General features: G+C 46.5%; 2 protein-coding genes across 2 annotated transcripts; one reads left to right on the top strand and one right to left on the bottom strand.

Annotated features, from left to right (window-relative positions):
- Nucleotides 1-613: 613 nt before the first annotated feature.
- CHMP5 (charged multivesicular body protein 5) lies at nucleotides 614-12,612 on the bottom strand. The gene is made up of 8 exons (XM_008526357.2): nucleotides 12,278-12,612; nucleotides 11,336-11,440; nucleotides 9,900-9,946; nucleotides 8,212-8,305; nucleotides 8,008-8,079; nucleotides 4,655-4,763; nucleotides 3,061-3,173; nucleotides 614-1,313 (listed from the first exon to the last, which is right to left on the bottom strand). Exons 1-8 carry the CDS (start codon nucleotides 12,344-12,346, stop codon nucleotides 1,263-1,265), a joined length of 660 nt encoding a protein of 219 aa, XP_008524579.1. The 5' UTR covers nucleotides 12,347-12,612; the 3' UTR covers nucleotides 614-1,262.
- A 95-nt stretch (nucleotides 12,613-12,707) lies between these two features.
- BAG1 (BAG cochaperone 1) lies at nucleotides 12,708-23,484 on the top strand. Its single transcript, XM_008526363.2, has 7 exons — nucleotides 12,708-13,134; nucleotides 14,514-14,642; nucleotides 16,432-16,514; nucleotides 18,042-18,155; nucleotides 19,851-19,958; nucleotides 21,030-21,092; nucleotides 21,632-23,484. Exons 1-7 carry the CDS (start codon nucleotides 13,098-13,100, stop codon nucleotides 21,719-21,721), a joined length of 624 nt encoding a protein of 207 aa, XP_008524585.2. The 5' UTR covers nucleotides 12,708-13,097; the 3' UTR covers nucleotides 21,722-23,484.
- The last annotated feature ends 3,412 nt before the right edge of the window (nucleotides 23,485-26,896 follow it).

The following is a 26,896-nucleotide window of genomic DNA, read 5'->3' as shown; positions in this document are numbered from 1 at the left end:
GGAAGGCTTCTTGGGAGGGTGACGTCAGTTAGGGTGAGAGAGGGTTACACACTTGCCTCATTCCCACCTATAACTAGACAATTGTGATTGTTCTAGGTATCCCTTGGGCTGACATAGAGACTCTACAGAACTGGTGTTCAACAAATGTTTATTGATTTACTGACACATGAAAGGCTGGTGCATGTGGCACTGAGGCACCCAGCGAGGCTGGAGGAAGGGATGCTGCTGGTGAGACACTGAGTAAGGAGGGGACGATCAGGCTGGAATATGGACTTGCTGCAGTACTCCAGGTGCCTCCCAAGCAAAGAATGAAGGCCCTGCTTTTTCACTGTTAATAATCCCTCACATGAGAAGAGCATGTTGCAGTTAACAAAGCACTCATGACAATTACCCCAATTATTCCTCACAAAAGCCTTGGGAGGTAAGCACGGTTTTACTAATAAGGCAATGGAAGTTTAGAGAAGCGAGTAGGCTACTCAGTAGTTATTAGATGGCAGACCCAGGGCCCGAGCCTGCATCGTTCCTTGCTCTTTCCTCTATACCACAATGCTACTCGTTAAATTTGATTTCTGTAGTGGTGGTTTTAGGCTGAAGTGATAGTAGTAAAATTGGATCCTTTTGAAAAATATTTATTGAGTATAAATAAATGTCCTATACATTAAATATCAAGAAATATTCATTATTGATTACAAGTCAGGCTGTAATACTGAGGGAATCACAGAATCAAAATATCCACTCATGATACAGTAGTGCTAATTCCATTCCAATACCAGACACTGTAATGATTCACTCACAAGACACAACAAAACTCAGCAAAAAAGGCCATCACTTTAACCGACCTATAATACCACAATAGAAAATGGTTTTGAATCATAATATGACAGTCCCAATAATCTCATCTTTGTCTTATTAATCTATCAGGTCAATTTGAGATTGTGGACTTACACTGTCATAGAATTTAAGGACTCCCATTTCCTTGGTTTTATTTTGAACTATTCTTATGAAATGAAGTCACACATACCCACTGATACTTTTAGGTAAGTTAGTCTTTCCTAAGAGAAAAGGTATACAAATTTAGTACAAGGAAAGTATCCCCCAAGCAATGAGTCTTTTAACGGAAAACAATAAAAGAGCAATGTAATTAACTTTTCCTTTGAAGAAAGGAAAGAAACCTTAATCTGTTATGGTAAATTTGGAAAGATAAATATTCCTAGTCCCAGAATACGTGTTTATTTTACATGATGTCCTTGAATGATGCAAGTCTATGAAGCGGGGATCTGTGGCAATCCGAATTCATCCACCAGGACTCCATCCTGTGAAAAGGAAGCAATGTTTAGTGCCACTATTTTTCAAATGATTAAAAAAAAAAAAAAAAAGATTATAAATATTTAGTGGTCAAAACTTATCTCTAAGAGTTTAATCAATGAAAACCAAAAATCCCACTTGGAAGATGAGAATGAGATTTTTTTATGAAAGGCAAAAGGGGAAGTGATGAACCAGGAAAAGGACTGGAGGGGATCAAAAGGGGAGAGCCCTTGCAGGGCAAAGGAACAGTCAGAGAGAAAGAAAAACTCAGGTGTACACCTGGAAAGGGGAAAAGGGGCTGGGAGGGTCCAGGAGGAAAGGCTGAGGAGTTAGTCCTTGCCTCCAGATTCGCATTTTCACTCTGATCCGTAGAGTGAACAATTACCTTTCATAGCCTCCCAAATCTCTGAAGGAGCAGTGCCCTAGTTCGGGCAGCCACTTCCACATGATACTGTACTACAAACTTAGAGGTGCTGACACCACTATCAATTAAGAACCCACATCCCAACAGCACATTTAACTCAGGAATCTGTGACCTTCTAGAAGTGGAAATAACATAGATGTTTCAGGGAATTCAAAAGGTGAGCTACGGTAGTATTAATAAAAATTATTTCAGGTGTGCTGAGAAAAAGCAACCTATATCCCTTGAACTGTGAAGTGGCCAGAGATATGGGGGTGGGGTGGGGTGGGCAACAGAGAGAGGTAAGACCTCTCTAGGCTCCAGGCAGAAGAGAGTGGCACAGGAGGGGAAGACGTACATTCAGAGGAATCAGCTAAAAGGGACCTGAGAAATTACCTACTCCCCACATTCGCTCCCTACATTTTAAAGGTGGGAAAACTGATGAGGTTCAGAGAGAAGACATGAATTTCTAATTTGCTCAAAGTCATACAGTGAATAAAGGTAGAGCTGAGACTGGCTCTCGCTCAAGGTTTCTGTCAACCACATTGTGCATACTTGATGTGCATGCTGGGAGATAAGGCAAATAGCAGGGCTGTCAATGTCCAGTGGCAAGAGAAAAAATGACACAGGAACTAAGATGGAGTGAACAGGATTTCATTAGAAGTGAAATCTTCTCTTTTTATAATGACAACCAGATAGCCTTGGACAAGGCTTTAAGTTCACAAAGCTCTTTTACATACAAGACCTAATCTGAGCTACACAACAATTATGTGAGATAATTATCATTATCTCCACTTTACAGATGGAAGGAACAGAAAACTTCGAAACAGCTAAGTGATTTGCCAAGGTCTCACAGTTAGTTAGTGGCAGAGACTTAAACCCAAGTGTCCTGATTCTTTTACCTTGTTGAATTAGAATCTTTCTACATTAAGTTTTATACTTAAACTATTAATCCCTAGTTTAGAAAAATCCACCCCTAATGAACCACTGGGTCTGGAGAGTAGACCTTTCTTTTATACTCCTGCCTAGCACAGTTCATGCAAGTGTTGCTGACGCTTTCCCAGAAAATGTCTAAAACCTGTAAATGGAACTCAGTGCAAGCTCACAACAAGAGTAATTATGTATATTATACAAATTGTCATCACATAAGAACGTTCCTAGGCTTCCCTGGCACTATTTACACAGCCTGTCCATAATCCAACGCAGGAAAATTGAGTTTTTAAGAGTTCCCAAAACAATGATCGAGACAATCTTTCCTTGTACTAACTTAAGACTACGTTTTAAATTCCCAGACCGGTGATCAAACATAAAACCTTTACAATTTCACAGAAAATATAAACAGAAGAGGCTTCCACCTTATTCTTTGTGTCAGTGGGAACACCTTCTGGAATTGCAGGTGCAGATGCTGCTTCATCCAGGTAAGAACTGTCCTCATCGGCCAGAAGCTCATCGCCCAGGGCGTCCAACTCTGAGAGTGAAGAGTCAACATTTAAAAATACGTCACCAAGGAAACTGGCAGCTAATGTTAAGAAAGCCAAATTACTTATAAGAAGACGAAAATTTAAAAACAAAGGGAACGGGACTATTAATTTCTATTTTCAAAATAAAAGATTATCATTATAAGAAATTTTCTAGGGAATAGATGTGGTAAAATCTATGAAAAAGCAGAATAAAAATTCAAGAAACAAAACAACCATTCCCCACAGGCTTACAAGGCCCTAGTCTTCAGAAGACTCTAGTTATCAGTCAGTCAATCCAAACTAGAAAATCCTGATAATAACAAATGTAAAAAAACCTCTAAGTTATTGATGAACTTGAAAGAAGGTAGTGAAAGAAGGCAGAAGATTGCTGTATACCGAGTGACCATTACATGAAATCAGGGTTTAAACATAAGTCAACAGTAAAGTGAGTCGAAAGTGATCGGCGGAATGACAATAGCAAGCAGAGACTCATCAGGGGAAATTCTAGATGGGAAATAAGAAAATAAAGAAATGAATGGGGGGAAAAAAGGTTCTAGGCAAATACAGAACATGCAGAGAGAAAGTAGCAGCAGTAATGTGACAGGGATTATCAGGTGACAGAGAATTCAGAGTGAGGTGGTTCTGCCATCTACCCAGCTACTCATATGAGAAATTGACAGACATCCCTGACACCTCCTTCTCCCTCCACATCCAATTATTGTCTTGTCATTCACCCTCCAAAAATTTCTTCAAACTGTTCACTTCTCTCTGTTTCTGCTACCACAACCTTAGTCTCAGCCACCATCATCTCTTAAATGGACTGCAGCAATAGCTTCTAGATTCCTCTCTGAGGCCACTCAACAACCTCTCCCATTTGACCCTGCTAACCTCTTCTCATCTTTCAGGTTCCATGCCTGTCCCCCACTCCCAACTAGGTTAGAGTGCCCAGCTACGTGCTCCATGGCACCCCATACTTCTTCCCAACAGTTTGTGCTCCTGTAATTAATTACTTAAAACAAGTAGTTTCTTACCCCTGCTAGAGAAGTTTCATGAACGCAGGTATCGTATCTGTTTTCTTCAGTGCTGAATCCCCAGCACCTAACACAGTGCCTGGCATATAGTAGATGCACACCAAGTATCTGCCAACCCCTTGATCTTGATCTGTTTTGTTGTTCTGAGCGTGAGGACTCCAAGTAGCAAAACAGGGAGAACAAGATCGAAGGAAAAGGCAGGGAAGGCAGACCAGAGAGCAGGCACCAGGTCAGCAGAGGCCGCCCTGGACCTTCCTTCAGAGCCTCTTTGTCCCACAGTCGTTTGGGGAGTAAGCAAGCCTGACGTGGCTGCCTCACGAGCTCTTTGCCCAGAGACTGTAAAAACTAACTCTCCAGGAACCTCCACGGGAATTTTCTCTAGCATTTGGGGAAAGCTCCCAGGCAGCTGCTCCTTTCAGACTCTAAAGCTATTATGCATGGCTTTTCCCATAACTTACCTGCTTCTAGGTCATCTTCATCTAATTCTGGGGTGCCATAACTACGACTCAGTGCCTCTTGGATTTCATTTGCATCTTCCATCATATCCTCTAGCTGGTCTTGTAAATCCTATAGAAATACAAGACAGGATTTTGAATCATTTCTTACCATTTTTCTCTAACTACCTCCTGCCCCTACTCTCTCCTCTGAATCTTACAAATGAGCAGTTTTTAAAGAGATGATGTATATAAAATGCTGAGCACATAATCGCTTCCCCAATGCTGTTAGTTCCCCTCTTTTACCCCAGCCCTTGGCTAGCGACTGTTTTTAGTCAACAACTGAGCAGGTACTCCTCTAAAGGACGGGTTCGAGTAACTCCTCAATGTCCCTTCTAATTAGAAGTGTAAGAAAGAAAGCTTAAAGAATTGGTTAAAAATCACAAGCCTGAAGATTTCCCCTAACAATAACTGTGAATGCCACGAACCCACGTAATCCTCCTCCTATTTTCGGTGGTAAAAATGTAAACTCAAAAATAAAGAAAAGTAGAATTGGTGATCTTGCATTTAAATTTAAGGTGCTTCATGGAAATCCAAAGTCCTATTGCTACATGCCCATCAGCTCTCTGTTGTTACAGAAAGTTCAACTTGAAACATTAAATCAGGCAACATCTACATTATCAACATTTTCCTAGTTAATGGAGAAAAGGAGGTAATTGAGAGAAGCAAATTATTCTTCTTGAGTCAGCCAAAGACTGACTACACTTGCAGGGAAAGGAGGCAGGAGTGGAAACAATTGGTGGTACAAAAAGTTCTACTGGGCCCACCCTAGAGGGAGAAACAGAGTAGGCATCAGGATACGCTTGATATCTGAGACTAGGCTGGTGAAAAAACTGACGGAGGGCACAAATCATCTGTGAATGATCTGCTTGGACTTAACTGGGAGACTACCACAAGGCCAGAAAGAATGCAAAGCCAATCTGAAAAGTGGTATGGCATAGTGAAAGGCAGTTAGTACAACGGTTAGGAGAGAAGACTCTGGAGTCAGACATACCCAAGCTCAAATTTTGCCATTACTCAACGACAAGCCTTAACTAAGCCTTAACTTCCTCATCTGTAAAATGGGATTATTAATAGCCATACCTCATAGGGTTATTGTAAGGATTTATTGCCATAAGATTTTTCAAACACTAAGCATTTAATACCGCCTATCTTCTACTGTGTTAAGAATGTGCCGAACAATATGCTCTTCACACACCGAAAATTCTACATGGGGGAACAGACTAGTGTTGATAATGCAGAAGGTCCAAATTAGCAGCACCTATCCTTCAGAATTTCTACAGCAATGCAAAACATGTGAAAATTCCTTTCAGGCCCCCAAATCAGAGGTTTGTTTTTCCATATAAAGGGTAGAAAGTAAAAAGGAGAAAAATATTTTTTAAAAAAGGAAATACTTTGCTTTTCTGCATTTCCAACTGCCAAACTACCACACTGCACACATGTAACATTCTGCTATACAGAGAAGCACAGGCTGAAACAATAATTTATAGAGACTGAAAATAACATACACTACTCAAGTTAAGCTTATACTATGCTATTACATATCAAGATAAGTCTCCCCAAGTCATCTATGAATGGGATTCCTAGCAATAGACTGTGGGATAGACACAGGAAAAAAATCCTCACACAGAATTAGCAGGTTCCAGTCTGGAAAAACAAAGGCAGTATAAACAAACACAAGCACTAGACTTGACGTGCAGACACTGAAGAACAGAAAGGACAGAAACAGAGGAACGGGCACACACAGACGAAAATCTTACAATGAGAGCTATAAAACAATGAAAGTGTTTCACAACTAAAACATTTTAGGAAGGAAAATGAAATTCAAAATATATAGGCCAGCCAAAGACCCTCTCCCCAAAAGAGTGAGAGAGAAAGGGGTCTCCACCTGTCGTGGGGCAAATCTCTTAGGGGACAGGAAAAGGATAATGAGGCAGGGAGACAGACAGACAACCACAGGTGAAAGATGCAGAGACATACAAAAAACCAGAAAGATCAGAGTTTCTATTTTGTCTATTAAATAGCTCTCATTAAAACACAAGGAACCCTAAACGCAGAAAATAATATTTTATTATCATATAGTATTGTAAAAAGACAAGCACGCACAGAACATTTTTCTCAGTAAATCTCCTGGAAGACATCACTTAGCTCAACTCCTTGTAAGCAGAGACTGGTAGGAGGATTAGAGATGGCCTTGGGCAGTGTAAGGAGGGGTGCCCCCCCCAAAACCCAAGATGGCAGGAAGGCCTTCACTGTAGACTACAGACCGGTTCTACCTGAGAATACCTGATGGCATTTTTACCCCTGCAGAGGCAGTACCATGCCAGTACACAGTAAGTACTCAACCAACAAATACGGCTTGAATCAGAAAGAACTGCTTTATCTCCTTTAAAAGCCTCTCATCCATTTGAACAGCAACCACCACTTTCTGAGCACCAACCAGGGCCAGGCATTGTTCAGGGCGCTGGGGATGCAACAGTGAACAAATCGAGCCCCTGCCCTCATTGAAAGACACATTCTGCTCAGAGGGTAGAGGTAAGGAGCACTGTCACTCATCCAGAAAAGCCTCTCCTCTGGCCAGTCATCACGCACTCCCTCTGCCACCCCTGCTTCCATTGGGCTGTTCACCTGACAGAGGTGAGAGGAGCCAAGCTCTCAGGGCTCACCCCACCTCCGCCAAACCATGAGCTCAAAAGACAAGCCAATTTTAAGGACCTAATGACATTATTATTAAAAATCTAAAGAGAATTACCAGAAAACTCCTTGAGGACAGGTATTATACTTTATTAATCCTGTATCCACAATTAGGTAATCCATCCAACCTAATATAATGGCTGGACCTCAAAATATGTTTTTTTAATAGAGAGTTTTACATCAACTTATAATACTACCTCAACTCTATGCCAGGAGTTAAGCACTGTATGTTTATGTTCTCATTTAACACTCGTGACACTCCCGGGAAATGGGAGCAGTGTCACTATTTTACAGCTGAGGGAACAGAGGACGAAACATCAAGTGCATTAGAAGTAACAGGAAACTGGAAGCTTATTTATTGGGGTCTTATTATGTGCCCGGCATTTTGCATTCAGATACACCAGTTCATTTACTTCATCCTCACAATAACCGTACGTGTATTAGGATCCTTGTGTTAACAAAAAGGAAGATGAGACCTTTGTACCCCTTCCCAAAGTTACTCTACTAGTGAATGCCAGGCCCAACATCCATCCCTCTTCTGCGTTCTTCCCAGCACAAACACAGCCATCTGGATTCTCTCAGAAACTGGTGCATGTTCTTAAAGAAATCCATACACTTCTCACCTCGATCTGGTCAATCTTCACTTGTTTGTATGCTTTCTTCATTTCCTTTACTCCCAGTTTCATAGCATCAACCTAAAAAAAGGTAAGAGAAAACACAATGTCTTAAGAAGCCAAGTTGGTTAAACTGTCTCTTAAAAACCATGGGCAAAGAGCACAAGGTACAGAAATCAAACAAAATCATGAGAGAAGGTGCTCCGGGAGTACCGTGGTCTTGGTGTCCTTCAGTGACTGGATGGTGTAATTGGCTTGCTCCATGTTAAATGACTGTTGGGCGAGATTGTCCCGCTGCTGCTCATACCTTTGGAGAGTCAATTAACAACAGTAAATGTGAGCCAGACAGAAATCCTCAGGAGGAAAGTATCTCTGAGCAGGAGAATTTTCTTAAAAAAAAGTTTAAAAAAATACACAGAAAAATCGGCAAAAAACAATTTCATCACTCTAATACAAACGTCAGTTGATGTATCCCTCCAGTCTTTCTCCTTTATACGTATTTTAGCTACAATACTATTTTCCAGTTAACATTATAGCATTTGCTGTTTTCTGTTGCTACAAAGTCTTAGTAAATATGTCTTTATAATATTTTAGATAATTTCCTATGCTAACTTCCCAGAAGTGGAATTTTTGGGGCAAAGGGCAAGGCTATTTTTAAGGCTCCTCATACATATAGTCAAGTGTTTTTCCAGTAGACTGGACTCCTTGAGGACAGGTATTATACTTTATTAATCCTGTATCCACAATTAGGTAATCCATCCAACCTAATATAATGGCTGGACCTCAAAATATGTTTTTTTAATAGAGAGTTTTATATCAACTTATAATACTACCTCAAAGACATATGTCACTATAGTCTTTATATAATATTTGGAAACCATCTAACTATCCAACCAGAAGAAAAACGGTCAATTCATGGTGCAGGCAAATGGTGGTGGAATATTATAACCCCACTGAAAAGTATAAAGTTTCCAAAGAATATTTGAAAGGACAGAGAAATGCTCATGATATGACATTAAGTGGAAAAGGATAACCTATATACATGCCATTCGTTTTCTTCCAAATTTCTACAATGCACATGTATCCTTTTATTTTGAAAAAAGTTACTTAAAAACTGCAATGTTACCAATTAAAGAGCTAACAGTTTTACCACACTCTCACCACTCTAGGCATTAGAATTTCTTTTTCCGATTTTGTCTAATCTAAAAGGAGTAAGATGGTATCTGATGTGTTATAAAAAGTCATTTTATAAATAGAAATAGAGATATCAACCACCTTTCTGGTTCCTTATTAGCTGATTATGTCTGACCTCTACAACCCGGCAGAGGGTCTCACCAGCTGGACAGCCCACAGGAGTAAACACCAAAGACACAATCTGGCTTCTGCTCAAACAGTGGGATACAGCCACCTAAACAAACTAAGGACCCCTAAATCTTTTGGTGGGAGGGAACAAATATTTAAGATTCCCAATTTTAAAGACAAACAAACAAAAATAAAAAAGGCACACTCTAATTAGATAAATAACGGGAGGACCACACCCTATCAAGCTGGGCAATCCAATACAGAAGCTCTAGCCACTTATGGCTACTTTAGTTCTTAAAATCAAATAAAATTAAAACCAGTTCCTTAGTCACACTAGCCACATTTCAAGTATCAACAGCCACGTGTGGCCAATAGCTACTGTACTGGACAACACAGATAGAGAACATCTCCCATCACAGCACAAAGCTCTATTTAGACGGACAGTGCTGCAGCAGATGGCGCTGAGCACGAGGGGAGAAAAACCCAGGTATCAAGAATCAAGAATGCTTATAATGTGGTATGAAAACCTGAAGGAATGGAAGACCACCTCCCTTTTGGTTAAACCTGCTAGAGGAAAGGGGATTACACTTATAACTTACATCCGCTTTTGCTTTAAAACCCGCAAGGCTTTCTGCTTGACCATATTCTAGGGAGAAAAACAGATTTTAATGAAAAGAAGTGGAAAATACACATCCGGTAAAAGAAATCTCCCACATCCCCAAACTCACATACCTACTTAGTCTCTTCTCCAAAGTAGCAGACATAGTACTCCCCAACTGTCCACCTCCTGAGCACAGTCTTTACGCCTCAGCTCAGCAGACAGAGATGAGTGCACTTTACATCCACCCGCAGCCCCACCAGTGCCAATTCTGTATATCCAGTTGCTTCAGGGAGATTCCCACCTCGGACACCTGCTATCCACTCAAACCTAACACGCCCAAATGCCTCAACCTGCTCTCATGTCAGAGATGACCAACAACGACCCCACCCATCTCTCACTTCTCTAGGTTGAGAACCTTTGCATCAACCTTACCTTTCCTCTCTCTGGTGTCTCTTCACACACAGCCACCTAGTTCCTGATTTTTAGAACTCACTTTCACACTGATGCCTTCACGCCAGTCTCACTACTACCACCATGATTTAGGATTTCACCTCCCCAATGACCTTTCTGCATTCCATGCCATCCAACTAAGATGGCTGGGAAAAGCTTCTTGTCGCTTCCCTTTCTACACTGTTCCACAAATCACTTTATTTGTCTCCTCCAATGAAGAAGGAAAAGCAGATATTGTTACTTCACAGTGATAACAATACCTAACATGTACTGAATGTTTCTACGTACTAGACACAGTGCTATGTAGTTCACACAAACAACTCATTTAATGCTCACACTATAAAGCAGATATGATCCCCATTTTACAGATGGGAAAACTGGGGTTCAGCAATGCTAAGTAACTTGCCCTAGCTCAAAAGGTCAATAAGTTATGGAGATGAGAAAAAACAAGGGACTTTTATATCCACAGTCCATGCACTTAAATACGGTACTCTATGTTTCTACCTAACAGAAGATGAAAACAAGAAATTGACTTTATCAAGGTCACAGCTAGTAGGTAGTAACAGTGTTATTAATAGAACACTGGTCTCCAGGCGCCTACTTCAGTACTTTTTCCCACATGCCAATCCTCAACTGGTCTATTATACCTACCTAACCTGACCAGCCTGGCAACTCACTCTTTCTGAGCATGGCCCAGCCCTCCTTTCTAGATTGCCACCTTCTCAGTATAATATGCTAATTCCCACACACATGCTTCCGGACATGTGATCAGCATCTTCTCTCCACCAGGTCAACCCCAGCCTCCCTCCTGAATCTGGCTGCAAACTCTCCTCCCAGAAGGATGCACCCTCACCCAGGTTTTCGCCTTACCAGACTGTGAGCACCTCTCCTGTATCCCTCACTGGCCCCCACCACCAGGCCCTGCTTCCACAGGTGCTCAAGTTAGGCTGTCACAGCACCTTCTGCAGCTGCCGCCTACCTTACCTTGGCAGGACCCTCTCTCATCTTCTTGATTTGATCCTTATACTTCACTAGCTCCGCATCCAGTCGGGAAATCTTCTTGTCAATGGATTCTGCCCTGCTGTCCACCTTGAGGGGAAAATATCAAAACCAGGGGTAGTTATTGCAAGACACTAACACGAGAAGGGGCAGGAGAGGAAGGAATACAGAGGAAGAAGAGAAAAATAAAGAAGAGCATATGGTGAAGAGTGGAAAACAGTGGTTCCCAACAGGGAGGAAGATTCTCAGTCAGAAACACTGGGGGGCTTTTATAAGTTCTACTCCCCCCCCCCCCATTCTGATATTCCAGGGTCCCCTTCAAGTCTGTTTGGGCAGAAGAATAATTTGAGAATCACTGGGCTAAGCTGAGATTTCCCTCGAACTGGAGATTAGTCAGGCTGGGGGCTTAACCAGGAGGTGTGTGAAACGGGCCAGTGTGCAGTGGACCCCGTTAGGGCTGCAGATCTAATGCTATTCGCTTAGGTAGCAGGGATGGCTTACAATTAGGGGCCAGAGCTCTAAATTCTGTATTACTGAGATCCAGGATTGCGGTACAAACCTAGGATCTCAAGCTGAGGGTCGTGACGTGGGAGAGGGGTGAGGGATGAAAGAGGGTCAGGGGTCGGACCGGACGAGGTAGGAAGGGAGTGTGGGCCTATGGCTGGTCGGGGTGAGGGGACAAAAAAGCAAGTGGACGCCGCAGGGGGCATTGGGTTGGGTATAAGTAGGGCGAGGCAGTGATGGATTAGGGTCCCTGGTCTGTGGCGTCAGAGATGACTTGGGGCACAAGAACGAAGGTGGAGTGGAGAGACCCGAGGTGAGTGGGCCCGGACCGGGAACGAGGTGGAGCGGGCGCAGGGAGCCGGAGGTGGGCGGGGTCGGGGCGTCAGAGTCCCTGAGCCCAGTTATGCGCGGTCTAGTGCCCACCGTGCCAATGCAGTCAGTCAGGCTGGGCGGCGGAGCCTTGGGTTTCGCTTTCCCGAAGAATCGGTTCATCTTGGAGGGCCGCGAAGAACACCCAAACACGGGAGCAAAACCAGAAACGGAAGCACAATCACCTCCGCCTTGACTTCCGGCCCCATCCTGCGCAAGCGCAATGTGACTATTTCCCGATCCTTCTTCCGGGTTTGCGGCTCAGCCTTCCGGTCAGGGGAGCTCCCGCCGGTTGGAGGTGGGCAAGGAGAGACAGCCGGGGGCGTGGCCCGGCGCAGGGAATGGGCGTGGCTTCAGATGAGCAAGGCGGGGCCTCGGTGAGTGGGTGGGGCCGAGACGGCTTTAGCAGAATAGAGCGGGGCGAAAGCGGGCCTGCTCCGAGGGAAGGGGCCGGCTGGGCGGGCCGGCGGGAGGCGGTGCCGGGGCGGGGAAGGGCGGGGAAGTGGCCGGACGCGGGTGTCAGGCGCCGCGCTCAGCTCCCACCGCTGGGTTGCCAACAAGCGCGGGTCTGGCGGAGCGCGGTGGCGCGCGGAGATCGCGAGGCGACCGGGAGCGGCTGGACCCCCGGCGGCGCGCCCCTCGGTCGGGCCGGGAGCCGCGCCAGTCGGTGCCGCCGGCCGAGCGCGGTCCGCCTCCCTGTCGGTCATCGATCCGGAGCGCGGCCGGCGGGCATGCCGGATCCACCAGGGGCGCCGCCGCCGGCGCTCGCAGGCCGCGGGTGAAGAAGAAAGTGCAGCCTCGCTCGGCCCGGGGCGAAGAGGTGGCCCAGAGCGAAGAGGTGACCCCGAGCGAAGAGGAGGCCCGGAGCGAGGAAATGGCGGCAGCCGGGCTCAGCGTGACCGTCACCCACAGTGAGCGCGGGCGGGCGGCCTGTGGGCTCAATTCCGGGCTGCGAAGGTCCGGCGGGGTTGGCGGGTTTGGCCACGTGTCCTCGTGTTTGTCCCGGCGTCCGAAGGTGTGGGGTCCTGCCTGTGTCCGCGGTGCCGGCTTCTGTGCGGGTCTTGGGGCAGCACACCTCTCCATGTGGCCGGTGTATTTTGTCTCAGGCCATTTGTTTGGTCTTCCATGTCCGAACCTGCCGTCGGGGTCCTGGTTGCATGGGTTACTGTGTGCCTGCGCAGTGATTGTGGGTCTTCGTGTCAGGCTTGTGTTTGGCCACGTAGTGTGTGACTGCTCTGTGTCTGGACACGTCCGTGTGTGTCGAGTCTGAACTCGTGTCCGCGGTTTGAGTGGTCCCTGCGTCCAGGCGTACACTCTGCGCTCCCTTTGGGGCTGCCTCCTGTTGGAGTTGACACAAAACTAAACAAAGCCAGTTCACCGGGGAGCTGAGTCCATGAGGTTTCCTCAGGACCAACTAAGGGAGACCCAGGGCCCCGGAATCTGATGACCAGGATTCTAGATCCTGCAGTTTTGGGTGACCTTGGGATGTCTCCTTTCCAGGCATCTGGTTTCCTCTCGTGAAGCAGAGTTGGTAACACCTGTTCCGCTGACTTCATGTGGCTATTGAGCGAGCTCAAGGCTTGGCATAATGCGCTGGACACAGGCTACCTCCTTACTGTCCGCATATCTGGAAAAGAATTGGCACCTCTGCTCCAAAAAGGAATTTTCTGCTGTTTAAGTTTATTCACTCATTTGTCTATTTCCTGAGCACCAACCATGGATGTGCCCTGCTGTGCCCAGTGGGAGCTACTTGGAGGAAAACCAGACCCTTGCTCATTACTGCAAAGGAAACAAGACTAGGACAGTGCAGAGTATAGGGCAGTCACGCCACGGGAGGCAGATGGCTTGTGATGAAACGCCTTGACTTTCAAATCAGATAGATCTGAGGTCAAGTTCTGACTCCCCAGTTGGGTCTCCATAGGCAGGTCTTGACTGGACTGAACTCAGTTTGCTTATCTGCGAAATGGGTAATAATAGGTAGTACCTATTTTGAGGGATTGTTCTGAGATTTAGGTAAGATAATGCATGAAATTAGCCTAGTCAGCCCCTTATGGGTGTTAAGTGCTTAAAATGTTAGCTGACATCCCTAATATTGTTAGTTATTTTAATAGAGGAAACAAAAATCCTTGAGCAGGTCACCAGAGGAGAGCTGGGCGGCGTGGCGGGAGGACAGGTTGTTTGGAGTAGGTGGTGTATGAACTGGGCCTTGAAGGCTGGGTAAATAAATAGTCAGCCTATACTGGTTTATGTGAAAGAGTTTTCTTCATCGAACACTTTTCTCTCTCCCCAGGCAATGAGAAGCATGACCTACATGTTACCCCACAAGAGGGCTGTAGCGAACCAATTGTTCAAGACCTGGCCCAGGTTGTGGAAGAGGCCACAGGGGTCCCGCTGCCTTTTCAAAAACTCATATTTAAGGGTAGGCATTTCTCTTCTAGCTTTGGGCCATTATGGCTAAAGGGCCTGTTTAAAACCACTTAACTGGGACCAGCCCGGTGGCGCAGTGCTTAAGTTTGCATATTCTGCCCCCCGGCGGCCCGGGGCTCTCCGATTGAGATCCCGGCTGTGGACATGGCACGGCTTGGCAAAAGCCATGCTGTGGTAGGCATCCCACGTATAATAATAGAGGAAGATGGGCGTGGAACTTAGCCCAGGGCCAGTCTCCCTCAGCAAAAAGAGGAAGATTGACAGTAGTTAGCTCATGGCTAATCTGCCTCAAAAAAAAAAAAAAGGTCAAAACCACTTTAACCTTACCTAACGGTAACTCCCAGTTTTCAAACTGGGACAGTTTTCATTTGCTTGTTTATTCATTCATTCCTTCAACAACTGTTTATTGGGGGTCTACTATGTACTGGACACTTTCAAACATTTGGACAGGTGTGAGCGTGGAAGTCACGTGAGGGAGGCAGAAATCTTACCATTTCTGATGAGGCGTATGGGCAGTCTTGCCTTAGGTCCTCTTCCCATTGGATGTTCGTATGGCTCTCCTTACCACTGCTGCATAACTTGTGTTGAAATTACTGTTAAATAATTGTTTTCATGGTTGCTGAACATCTGATTTCTCTGTTAGAATAACAGACTGTATGAGGGCAGAGAGACTGCTGTGTGTCCCATGTTGGCATAGTGCTGGCACAGAAGGTGTTGAACAGACTTACCAGGGGCCTGGATGGGGCAGGCCCAGTGCATGATGCTGGTTTCTGCTGGGACCCACCCTCTCTCTACCCCCTCATCCTTGTCTTCCCATTCCCGTGGGAAGCCATTATTTTGGTATCTTGTGGGGCCAGATTTATCCTGTTTGGTGCCAGTCATAAAGAATTTAGTGATGGGAAGCATTTTTATTTATACTTTATAGTGCAATTCCTTGTCTTTTTAAAAAATTTCACTTAAAAATTATAACAGCAGTAGAAATCCATGTTTCAGAATAGAGGAAAGCATAAAGAAGGAAATATTCTCCTGGGTAAAACCCCTCATAGCATTTCAGTATATTTCTGTCCAGCCTTTTTTGTTTTTCCTGGCATCCAGAAATATGGGTTCCTGTTTGTGTGTTTTGTTTTGTTTTTTAGTTGATAAAACTAGGTATACAGTTTTTATAACATTTTTTCTTGTAACGCTGGGTCATCAACATTTACTGTGGCATTGAAGTTTCCTGAAAAAATGGGCTTTAATGCCTACAGTCTCTTGTACTGATGTATATTTAATCAGTCCCCTGTTCCTGAACTTTTGGCTCTTTCCAGTTTCTCACTATACTGAATAAGCTTGCCCTGAAAATTACTGTATAACAGTTATATATAGTCACATGTCCAGTTACTTGTTTAGGATAGATACCTGGTGTGGAATTACTGCTCAAGACATCTTCTAGGGGGCCGGCCCTGTGCCCGAGTGGTTAAGTTCGCGTGCTTTGCTCTAGCAGCGCAGGGTTTCGCCACTTCGGATCCTGGGTGCGGACATGGCACTGCTCGTCAGGCCACGCTGAGGTGGCATCCCACATGCCACAACTAGAAGGTCCCACAACTAAAATATGCAACTATGTACTGGGGGATTTGCGAAGAAGAAGCGGGAAAAAAAAAAAAAAGACGTCTTCTAAAAAGCTTATACCAGTTTCTCTTTTCATTAGTGACCACGCTTGTCTATTTCCTGTACCCTTGCTGAAATCTATTTTCATTATTGTGCAGTTCTTACAAGTTGGCATGACTTTCTTATCTTTTCAGGAAAATCTCTGAAAGAAATGGAGACGCCGTTGTCAGCACTTGGAATACAAAATGGTTGCCGGGTTATGTTAATTGGGAAAAAGGTAAATTGCTTTTTCTACCAGAATACCTCAGATCACTGAGTAAGGTCTTTTATACGTATTTCTGTTTAGAAGGTCAGATTGGAGACCCAGTTTCTGCACTGGTGAAGTAGCTGCCTGTAAACAGATGGAGTCTGTTTGTTGGATGGGGTTGCCAGTTTTGTTCTCAGATGCCCTGTCTCCTGTTCCTTAGGGCTTCTGCTCTGGGAATAAGGAGCGGTAGTGTTGCTTGCATAACGTGTCAGTGATGGAATCTTAGTCTGGTTAAAATGATGCCCGAGACAGCCCTTACTCACTTGGAGGGGAATTTGCAAGAGAGCATTTTGTTAAAATAAACCTGTAGATTTTAAAAATCAGTACTCTGTGCAAGTTTCAGGAGTCTCTCTCCGTTTAACTCCCCCTTTTTACTAAAATCTCCCACAAGGGAAAACCCTCTTTGGCTGGAAAGAAAAGTTCAGACTAAAGAACTGAGGGAGAAAAAGAGCCAGTTGGTGACAGGTGAGGACAGTAGCCCCTGGGTGACGAGAGAGGGCCATGGCTGGTCCTGCATTGTGACACAGTGGAATTGTTGGTCATATGAAGTTCCCTTACTTGGAGCGAGGTGGCTGATTCAGAGTGGAGAGAGGGCCGAGATTAGCAAAGTGGAGGCGAAGAAAATCTAGTCCAGAGTTGGAACTGCCAGGAGACTGGCGCTCAAGATTTGGCCACAAAGAAAAATGTGAACATTCTGGGATAGTGTAAAAGTGGGAAGCTGCTGGCCCTGTCTACCAGTTGTTTAGGTGAGAGAAGGAGAAATATTCTCAATTTCTTGCTCAAGGATCAGGGATAATGGTGATGGGCAGTGAGCAGAACCCAAGAGTTGAGTTTGAAGAAGCTATAGGACTCCAGTTGGAGCTGTCCTGGGGTTTGTGGAGCCAAGTCTGATTTAAGCCTCAGCTCCACCTCTTTTGGGCTGTGTGACCTTAGGTTACTTTACAGTACCATCAATTTCATCATCTGAAACAGTACCTCCCTCCCTGGGTACTTAAAACAGTAATACAGGTCAAGCGCTTCAGATAGTGCCTGGCATAGAAGGAGTGATAAAAGTATTCATCATCAACACCGTCATATTCAGAGGGAGAGCTCAGTTGGTGGGTGACATTTAGGAATTCCATTTAAAGGAATAGTAGAATCCCACCTGTCTCGCCAGTCCGGCCTCCTCACAGGTGTCCACTGTAATGTGTTTACCCTCCAGGCTTCAGTCTGGGGTCTGTAGATGGTCAGCCCCAGGCTGAGGTCGAATCTGGAACTTGGATTGCTCCATTCTCTGAACCCGAGCTGTCAGGGCCCTCGCCAGAATGTCTCCCTAATACCTTCTCTCTAGCCTAGAGTCTTTGTAGATAGAAAACCTTAATGTATAACCTTCTGACTTGGTTTCGAAGAAGCAGGAGAGTTAAAACTATTTTTTCTCAGTCGTTTAGCTCAATTGTGGTCAGGTTTTTTTTTCCTGACAGAGGCTACTGTTCTTGGTGATTATTGACTTCATTTTAGAACAGTCCAGAGGAAGAGGTTGAACTAAAGAAGTTGAAAGATCTGGAGAGGTCTGTGGAGAAGATAGCTGACCAGCTGGAAGAGTTGAACAAGGAGCTTACCGGAATCCAGCAGGTAATCTCTCAGCGGCCTTTGACTTTCTCCCTTCTCTGAGAACTTTGCGGAGATAGGAATGAGCGGTGACGAGGGCAGCCTCTGTAGTCATACTCCTGGGTGCAGATCCTGGCTCTACCCTTTCTGTTACTGTGGGTAAGCTTGCTTTAGTCTAAGGTCCTCATCTGTAAAAAGGGGATGATGACAGCACCTCCCTCTGAGGGTTGTTGTGAGGATTAAATAATAGTTTGAGCCTGACACATACCAAGTGCTTTGTAAGCGTATCGTCATTGTTATTTTCAAAGCCCAGCCAGTGACCATTTGTGCTCCTAGGAGAGCACCTGCTGTGCTAGGATCACATATGTCTGAAATAGAATAGTTAGCTTCTCGCAGCCTAGTCTGTTACAGTGTGTGTGGCAAGGCAAAGAACATTTTGTAGATTCATAGAAGGTCCAAGTTGAGTATGATCTTAGTGAGGAGTCATCCTATTCAATTCCTCATATTAGAGATGGGGTACTGAAACCCAGGTAAGGATTAGGAACAGCCTCAAAACACGTATTTCTTTTTGACACTCTCATTTTATAAGATTAATGGATGTGTTCTCATTATAAAAGTAATACATGCTGATTGTACATAACTTTTAAATAAACATGTGGGCACTAATAGGGAAAATAAAAATTACCTGTAAGGCCCTGACTCAGAGATAACCATTGCTAAAGACTTGAATCTATTTTTTCATCTTAGAAATAGCTGATTTAATTCTATATACACTTTGTAACTTATTCTTTTATTGGATTAAAAAATAGAACATTTTCTTATGTCATTAAAAATGATCATAGTTTTTAAAACTTGCATAATATTTTATTATATATGAATGTATCCTAGTGACCTAACCAATTCTCTCTTCCTCACCTAACATTATTTTACCATTATGCATAATGCTTCTTTGACTCTCCTTGGACATAGATCATTTTTGACCATTTCTGATTGTTTTATGAGAATGAATTCTTTGAATTGGAATTGCTGGCTAATGTTTTCTCCATGTTGTCAGACCTGCATTTGTAGCTCTCAGCTTTGATACACGCCCTCAGAGATCCCTGCTGTCCACCTGTTGTCACCAGCTACCTGGTCATTAGGCCATGCAGTGTGAATATACAGCAAGACAATTTAATAAGAATAATGCAGGTGCTGCCATTTGTTAGCACATTTGTGTCGAGAATTATATTGAGGGTCCACATAGATTCCCCTTTGTCCTCATAGTAGCCCTCTGGGGTGTGGGTATCATAAGTGCCATTTTAAAGATGAGGACACTGGGGTGCAGATAGGTTCAGTCAGTTGCTCAAGAGCACAGGCCAGTCCATGGCAGTTGGAATACGAGCCCAGGCCTATCAGACTCTAAACCCTGTGCTCTTAATGCCTGCCTCTTGTGTGTGGGTAGACACTGGGGCCTGGGGCTTCACCAGAGCCAGGCCTCAGGAGGCATTTGCAGCTCCAGTAGGCCACATGAGAGAGAGTGGCCTGCAGCCTGTCACAGTGCTTGGGATGGCCCAGGCCAGCTTTTCTGTTTTTTCCAGAAGATGAAATTATGGTTCTGAGGTCTGGACCAGCCTCTTGGGGAAACGTGGACTGTGGTTGTGGCTGCTTTATCAGTGCTGTGGCTTGGAGCTTTCCATCGGCCTCAATGAACCCTTGCAGTAATGTATTATTCCTCCACAGGGTTTTCTGGCTAAGGATTTGCAAGCTGAAGCTCTCTGCAGACTTGATAGGAAAGTAAAAGCCACAATTGAGCAGTTTATGAAGATCTTGGAGGAGATTGACACACTGGTAAGTAAGGAGTCAGCAGAACTAGTTTCCTTAGACTGCATTTCGTCAGTTTCACTGTTTCACTAAGGCACTCTTCTTGCCTGAGAGTATTGAGTGCCTACTGCATGCCAGGGCCTCAGGGAATACACAGAAAGATACAACAGTTCCTGATTTCTAGGCCTCACACCACACCAAGATAGGGCTTGTGTCATTTTTATTTGTGCATGCTAGTAGCATCTAATCCTTGTGAAGCTGGGACCCACATGCTCCATGGTGTCATGGTCAGAGGGACACAGGGTTTCACTTTCCTGATGCTCAGACGACTGGTATTCCACTGAGCTCCTTACCTGTACGTAATTCAGTCAGACCCTGCTCTCGTGAGCCTGTTGGGAGTCACTGATGCCACGTTCCCTGTTACAGTTGATGGTAATGACATCTGTAGCCTGATGCCTCATTATTGAGGGCGAACCACTTGGCTTGGGATTCTAGGGGGATGAGGGGGTTTGTAAAGAAGAAGCAGAAGGTGTTTTCCTGCCACAGTGAGCTCATCATCTGGCCAGGACATGGTATCCATACATAGTAAACAGTGAAAGGACAAAGTCCGGGTTACAGATTGGTTTCTATGACCCAGACGCTGAGAACAGAGGGAGCGTTTGTAGATGTGAGAGCCATGGGAAGGGTCATGTATGGTCCAGACCCCGGGAAATGCTTCCTGAACATGCACGTCTCATTCACATTGGTGACCTGTGACCTGTTTAGTGTACTGTGGGTATTTCTTTTTTTTTTTGAGGAAGATCAGCCCTGAGCTAACATCTGCCAATCCTCCTCTTTTTGCTGAGGAAGACTGGCCCTGAGCTAACATCCGTGCCCATCTTCCTCTACTTTTTATGTGGGACGCCTGCCACAGCATGGCTTGCTAAGAGGTGCCGTGTCTGCACCCGGGATCCAAACCTGCGGACCCCAGGCCGCCAAAGCGGAACGTGCGCACTTAACCACTGTGCCACCAGGCCAGCCCCCACTGTGGATATTTCTGACGTGTTCTTATGTCATTTTCACTGAGGATTATTTATGTATCAATTTAATCTTCCACAGATTCTGCCAGAAAATTTCAAAGACAGTAGACTGAAAAGGAAGGGCCTAGTGAAGAGGGTTCAGGTGAGTGTGGCAGAGCATTACGAAGCGCCATGTGCTGAGAGGTGTGTGTGTGTGTCTGTTCAAAGTAGGGTAGAGTAGACGTGTGGTGTGTGCTGTGGGCATTTTTTGGTTATTTCTCAGCATGAACCCGGAGCATAAGAGCGCGTTTCGTATCGCTGTAATCATATCTGAATTTAAGCTAACTGGGAAGGAGGCTCTCTGGAGAGCAGACAGGGCTGACACGCTACACAGCTCCAGGAGGCACCGTTCGTGCGTGCAGTGCCCGCTGAAATTGTGCAGTCGCAGGGGCAAGGCTTCCTGTCCTCACCACCCTTTTGGGGGTTCTTGGCCTTAGAGCATTGTCACAAACCCTGGTCCTGTGCTTCCCTCTACCTCCCTCTCCTCACTTTGGAGCCCAGGCCACCTTCGTCCCTGCACAGCCTGTTTCACCCTAAGTCAGTCACCCAGGGGTTCCCCAGAATGGCCGAGCCAAGAGCCTTGTGTGGGCCGGGCCTGGCCAGCCCTGTATGGACCCTCACTGCCCTGCGTTTGTCTTGTAGGCATTCCTCGCTGAGTGTGACACGGTGGAGCAGAACATCTGCCAGGAGACGGAGCGGCTGCAGTCCACAAACTTGGCCCTGGCCGAGTGAGGTGAGGCGGCGAGAGCCTGTGCTGCCCTGAAGAACAGCGCCACCAGCTCTGCCCTGCCCGGAGCAGAAGTTACCTGACTTCTCCAGGGCTGCTGGGGACAACTGGCTGGTTGCCACTTTTCCTTCTCCTTCGCCTGCTCTCAATGAACGAGTATTGTCTTATAATCTTAAGTACAGCTCCTGTCTGTCTTCTCTCCTGTCTCTGTGGCCGTGCTCTCCCGCCTTGTCTGGAGAGCCTCGCCTCCCAAGTCTTCCCGGCTCTACTGACCTTTGGGTGCTTGCTTTGGGTAGTGAGAGCTCTCATTTGTCCTGGGGTAGTTGCAGGTTTATAGGCTACCCCAGTCTTCAGATACATGAGGCCTTTTTGCTCTGTGGTCCCATAGTCCTGTAGACGTGTTGCATCTGGTCAGGAGTGTTGGGAATGGCTCAGAGCAGGTGTTTGACGCACAGGTAGTCCAAGTATCCCTTGTTGTGACCTAATTTTGGGACTCGGTGGTCGGTTCACAGACCCCGTTCTCCTCTTCCAGTGACCCTGTCCAGCCACAGGCTGTGAGATCTCAGGGGCCATTCCTGGGGTGGGGCCTGTGGTTAATGCCTAGACTTCCTTGTCCCCAGGCAAATCACTAGAAAGTTAGAACCCAGTGTCATCTGAGTCTCTGCTTGCAACCAAGTCAGAACCATGGCTTCGGAGGGGCAGAGAGGGGAGCCAGGGTGAGGAAAGCCGGTGGGTGGGGAAGGGAACCATAAACCTCCCAGGAGTTCCTTCAGAGGCGTTTCTGTCAGCCGTACCTTCTTGAGAGCCTATTTCCTTCAAGGCTGTTCTGCATTTTGTGGCCTGCCTCCTACCCCCACTGTTATTTTTTTAAAAATCCAGAAAACAGTTTATATACACATCAGCAAGCAGAAGAGTGTTTAAACTTTTTTTTGGATAGATAAAGTGGTGTTTCTAGTCGTAGCTTATGTTTAACAAAGTTGAGAGTGGCCCTGTGTGCTAGAACTCACCCCATTTTTTTCCACAGTGCCAGGACATAAAGATGGGCAGTTTTTGCTCTTCATCTCTACTGCCGCCCAACTGACAGGGGGTAGCTCACTCTCATTTTCTCTCTCTCCCTCTCCCTCTATTTATCTCACATGTTGGTCTTTCCACTTCCTCTCTGGCTCTCTCCAATTCATTCTCCACCCAGCATGCTGAGTGATCATGAAGTACAAATCTTATGGTGTCGGTCCCCTGCTTAGAAAGCTCCCGTGGTTCCTCATTCCTCTTAGGATCAAGGCCAGTGTCCTTGCCCTGCACTCCTCACATCTCCTCTCCAGCCGCTCTCCTGTTTGCTCTCTGCTGTCAGCCACTCTGGTCTTGGTTTGGGTCCTCAGATGCTCTGTACTCTCACCTGACCTGGGGTCTTTGCACACATGGTTCCTCTGCTTGGACAGCCCCCCACCTCCCTGTCCTGGATGACTCATATTCAGTCTTCAGAACTTAACTCAGATATCTCTTCCATGGAGAAGCCTCACCTGCCGTCTGTCTGAGAACGTATCAAGCCCCCAGGTGACGTCCTCTTACAGCTTGCCATGACTTTTCTTTTCTGTATGATAAACAGCATTTGTCATAGTCTGTGATGATTTATTTATGGGATTTTTTGATTACTATCTGCCTTTAACAGTAGACTGTACGTCCCTTGGTTAAGGAGCCTCTTTGTCTTAACAGCATATTTCGGCACGTTGTCTGGTTTATAGTAGGTGCTTAATAAATATTTGGAGGATGACTGAGTGTTGGATCCACATGTCGAGAGTGCAGTTCCCACGGCTGCACTTGGCCGCTGGAGCTACAGCAGCGCTGGAGTTCACAGCATCAACGCCCCGTCTTATTTAAGGGTTGAGAAAAGAGGCCCTAAGGCATGGGCTGCCCAGCACACGTGCAGGGTGCTGCCCGGGGCCTGTGCCCACAGCCCATCCACGCAGACCTGCCCGTCCAAGGGTGTTTCTGCCTGTGAGCAGGGAGAGGACACTCCTCAGCTGCCCACTTTCCTGGGACAGGATCAGTCCCACTGCAGGGGGACAGATGGGGCTCTGTGATCCCACAGTCATCCTTCAGCCTCGCAGAGCTGGAGGAATCTCCCACAGGCTGTTCAGTTAACGATTCCACTTATCCTTCAAGGCCCAACTTGATGGTTACCTCCTCCAGGAAACCCTCCTTCCTCTGGCAGTTAGGCTTCTTTGGTCGAAAGTATCAGAAACCTAATTCCAAAGAGATTGTCAAAACAGAAAACTTATTGGCAGCATGTCGAGTTATCCCAGGTGACTTGGGGAGGGTCAGGGGCAGCTGGGCTTCAGGCACACAAACATTACCCGGAATCACTCTCCATGTGGCTTTCTTTGCGTGTTGGTGTTGTTCGCTCAATCCTGCTTCTTCCAAAGTAGGAAATGTGGCTGCCGGCAGCCCCCACTTCATCCATCTTACAGCTTCACTACCGGGGAGGAGCTGCCTCTGTTTCCTTATTTTCAATTTGAAAAGTCCTGGGGAAGAACCTGGCCAATCAGCAATGGCCAGGGCAGCGGGGCACATGCCATAGATGCGTTCCAGGGTGGTTCCCAGAAGTGGGGCCACAGTTTCCACATTTGAAAATTGGGAATTAGGTGCCTGGCACGTTATTTAGGCTTGGTCTCTGTGGTTTTTCATCGTGTGAGCAGATGCCTAGGATGGAAGGTCACTGAGGGGATGGTTGGCTGAGCTGTGCTACTTGGGTGTAAGAGGGGCTTCCCGCTAAGGGCAGAGACTCAGATGTCATCAATACCCACTCTCCTCTTACAATGAGTGAACTCCTAGTTCTCAGCTTAGCACATGGCCAATGAGATAAAAACTATATTTCCCAGTCTTATTGCACCAGCATGGCTAAGAGACCACGTTTTAGTCAATGGGATGCAGACAGTGTATACATCTTATAGGAAGCATCATCAGAGCCAGTAGCGTGCCTTTCTTTTCCTCTCAACTGGAATGTAGACATAATGGCTGGAGTTGGAGCAGCTATCTTGGAACTTGAGGTGGAAACTGTGTGATGAGGATAGCAGAGTAACAATATGGAAGGAGCGTGGAGTTGGCATACTACATAGGTCTGTGTTTGAAAGAAATTAACTTTTATCTGTTTAAGCTACTGTTGTTTTGGTTTTTTGGTCTCTCACAGCCAAATTTAATCATACATCATTCCTATGCGGGTGGGAAACAGCAGTTTCTATTATCAGTAGCAGTAGAAGGGCTGTGGGTGACCTCACAGTCCCTGTCACCTGCGACTGTGTCAGCAACCATTCATGCCCGGAGTTCCCATTTCGATGGTCCGGGGAATGTTGGTTCCTGCCTTCCCTGCCCCCACTCTCCTTCCAGACCTTGGTGTGTGTGTTTTCCCACTGGGCGTTTCCTGCTCTGTTGCCCACCCTAGAGCAGGAATCTGGGTCCATGTGAAACTGCTTCCTCCTGGCCAGGCCCATCTCCGCACTCCTTTCTCCTGCCACCATTTCTAAGAGGCTCCTCCCGTAGGCTTTGGGCAAACAAGCGGGTATTTGACATATGCCACAGGCTGGGATCTCTCTCTATGGGGTTTCTGGATGCTGCGTGTTCCTGTGGGCTGTGGTATGTGTGCATGTGTGCTGTGTGTGCCTGAGGTCATGGCTAATGTCACATATTTTACAACCAGTCAGTGGATGTTGACGCAAAGAGCAGAGCAAGGTCTGGAGTCATCCACTGTGGGTGGCCGGGGTTCCGGGGGCACGCAAGGGCTCGGGGCAGCACCTGCCTTCAACTTACAGACCTAGTTCAAGGTTTTAACAAGCTGCCTGAATATCAGTCATGGTGGGGGGTGTATGTGTGTGTGTGTGAGAGAGAGAGAGAGAGGGAGAGAGAGACTCAGGGCACCAGTATAACCCAGGGAGGCCACGAGGGATGTGGGACCCTCACAAAGGCCGTCTGAGGCTGGGCGATGTACCCTGGCAGTGACGGAGGGTACTGATCTCACCTAGGTTCTTGGCCTCAGTGACAGGCTAGGTGGGGGCAGACAGGAGCGCTGGGCTGTGACCTGGGCTTGGGCTGGCCTCTCAGAGCCCTGACCTCAGGCAGACAGAAGATACCTGGGCTCTCTCAGGGGTGGAGGAGCATTGGAGTGATGGAGAGGGCATCAGGTTCAGAGCAGGGCGGACAGGGCAAGATCTCCACCCCTACAGCTGCCTCCTCGGAGTCCCAAAAGATAACTGGCTCACTGGGCTGGGTTGGCTGCATCTTTTATTTCACGTCACATCCTCTCCATTGCCACCACCGCTCTCCAGCCTGAAGCTTCCTGGCTTAAGGGGCTCCTGTGGGATTGGCATTTGCCATCCTTCCTGATCTGGATGTCCTCTTGGTTTTTATAGGGTCACAGGAGACAAGGATGAGGCCACTTCCTTAAGAATTGGAATGTCTCCGTCAGGGACACTGGCCCAGTCCCTCCAAACACGCTGCTGAGCCCTACCCACCCACCCAATGTGTGGTGCAGGGCAGCTCAGGGCGCCCTGGGCATATCCTTCTATGGCTTCTCTCTCTTGCACTCCCCCCTGGGAGATTTCAGCTGTCTGGGCTTCCAACCGCCACTGCATGCTAGTGGCTACAAATCTGTCTGGCCTGGACCTCTGTCCTGAATTCTGGGCCTGTTCATGCAGTTGTCCATTGCACTTCTCCACTGAGAGGTCCCAGAGGCCCAACTGTCCACAAGCAGCATTGTTGCACAAACCTACTCCATCCCCCTGCCCCCCGTGTGGGCACATGGCACCGCCAGCCGCCCAAGCTCACACATTAGGAATGTTGCTCTTGTCTCCCTGCACCCCCTACTCCTCACGTCCAGCCTCCCAGCCTGTCACTTCCACCCACCATGTAACCGTGAGTCTTTCATTGTCATGATCTTTTGCTAAGTTAGCACCCTGTCCTGCTGTCCTGCCCATCTGTCTAGAGGGCTACAGCTTCCAAAGGCTTTCTTCTCTTCCACGATTTCTCTGAGCTCTGGTCAGCTCAAGGGTCCTATTAATGAGGAAATGAGACCAAATGGGCAATCTGACGTACCAGGGTCTTATGTGGCCCTGCTCACCTCTCTAGACTCGTTTCTTGCCTCTCCCATTCTCCTTTAAACTTTATCCTCCAGCACATCCAGCTTCTTATAT

Source organism: Equus przewalskii, chromosome 22, assembly GCF_037783145.1.
Source record: "Equus przewalskii isolate Varuska chromosome 22, EquPr2, whole genome shotgun sequence".
Classification (NCBI taxonomy): Eukaryota; Metazoa; Chordata; class Mammalia; order Perissodactyla; family Equidae; genus Equus; species Equus przewalskii.
This window is presented reverse-complemented; position numbering and strand designations above follow the sequence as displayed.

Bases quoted from the DNA above. Each gene is read 5' to 3' on its own strand.
- BAG1 (XM_008526363.2), top strand. From the start codon at position 13,098: ATGGCGGCAGCCGGGCTCAGCGTGACCGTCACCCACA. The intron at 18,156-19,850 runs GTAATCTCTCAG...ATTCCTCCACAG, and splicing joins AGCTTACCGGAATCCAGCAG to GGTTTTCTGGCTAAGGATTT. The intron at 19,959-21,029 runs GTAAGTAAGGAG...AATCTTCCACAG, and splicing joins TGGAGGAGATTGACACACTG to ATTCTGCCAGAAAATTTCAA.
- CHMP5 (XM_008526357.2), bottom strand. From the start codon at position 12,346: ATGAACCGATTCTTCGGGAAAGCGAAACCCAAGGCTCCGCCGCCCAGC. The intron at 9,947-11,335 runs GTAAGGTAGGCG...TTTTCTCCCTAG, and splicing joins TGAGAGAGGGTCCTGCCAAG to AATATGGTCAAGCAGAAAGC. The intron at 3,174-4,654 runs GTAAGTTATGGG...CTTCACTCTCAG, and splicing joins TGAAGATGACCTAGAAGCAG to AGTTGGACGCCCTGGGCGAT.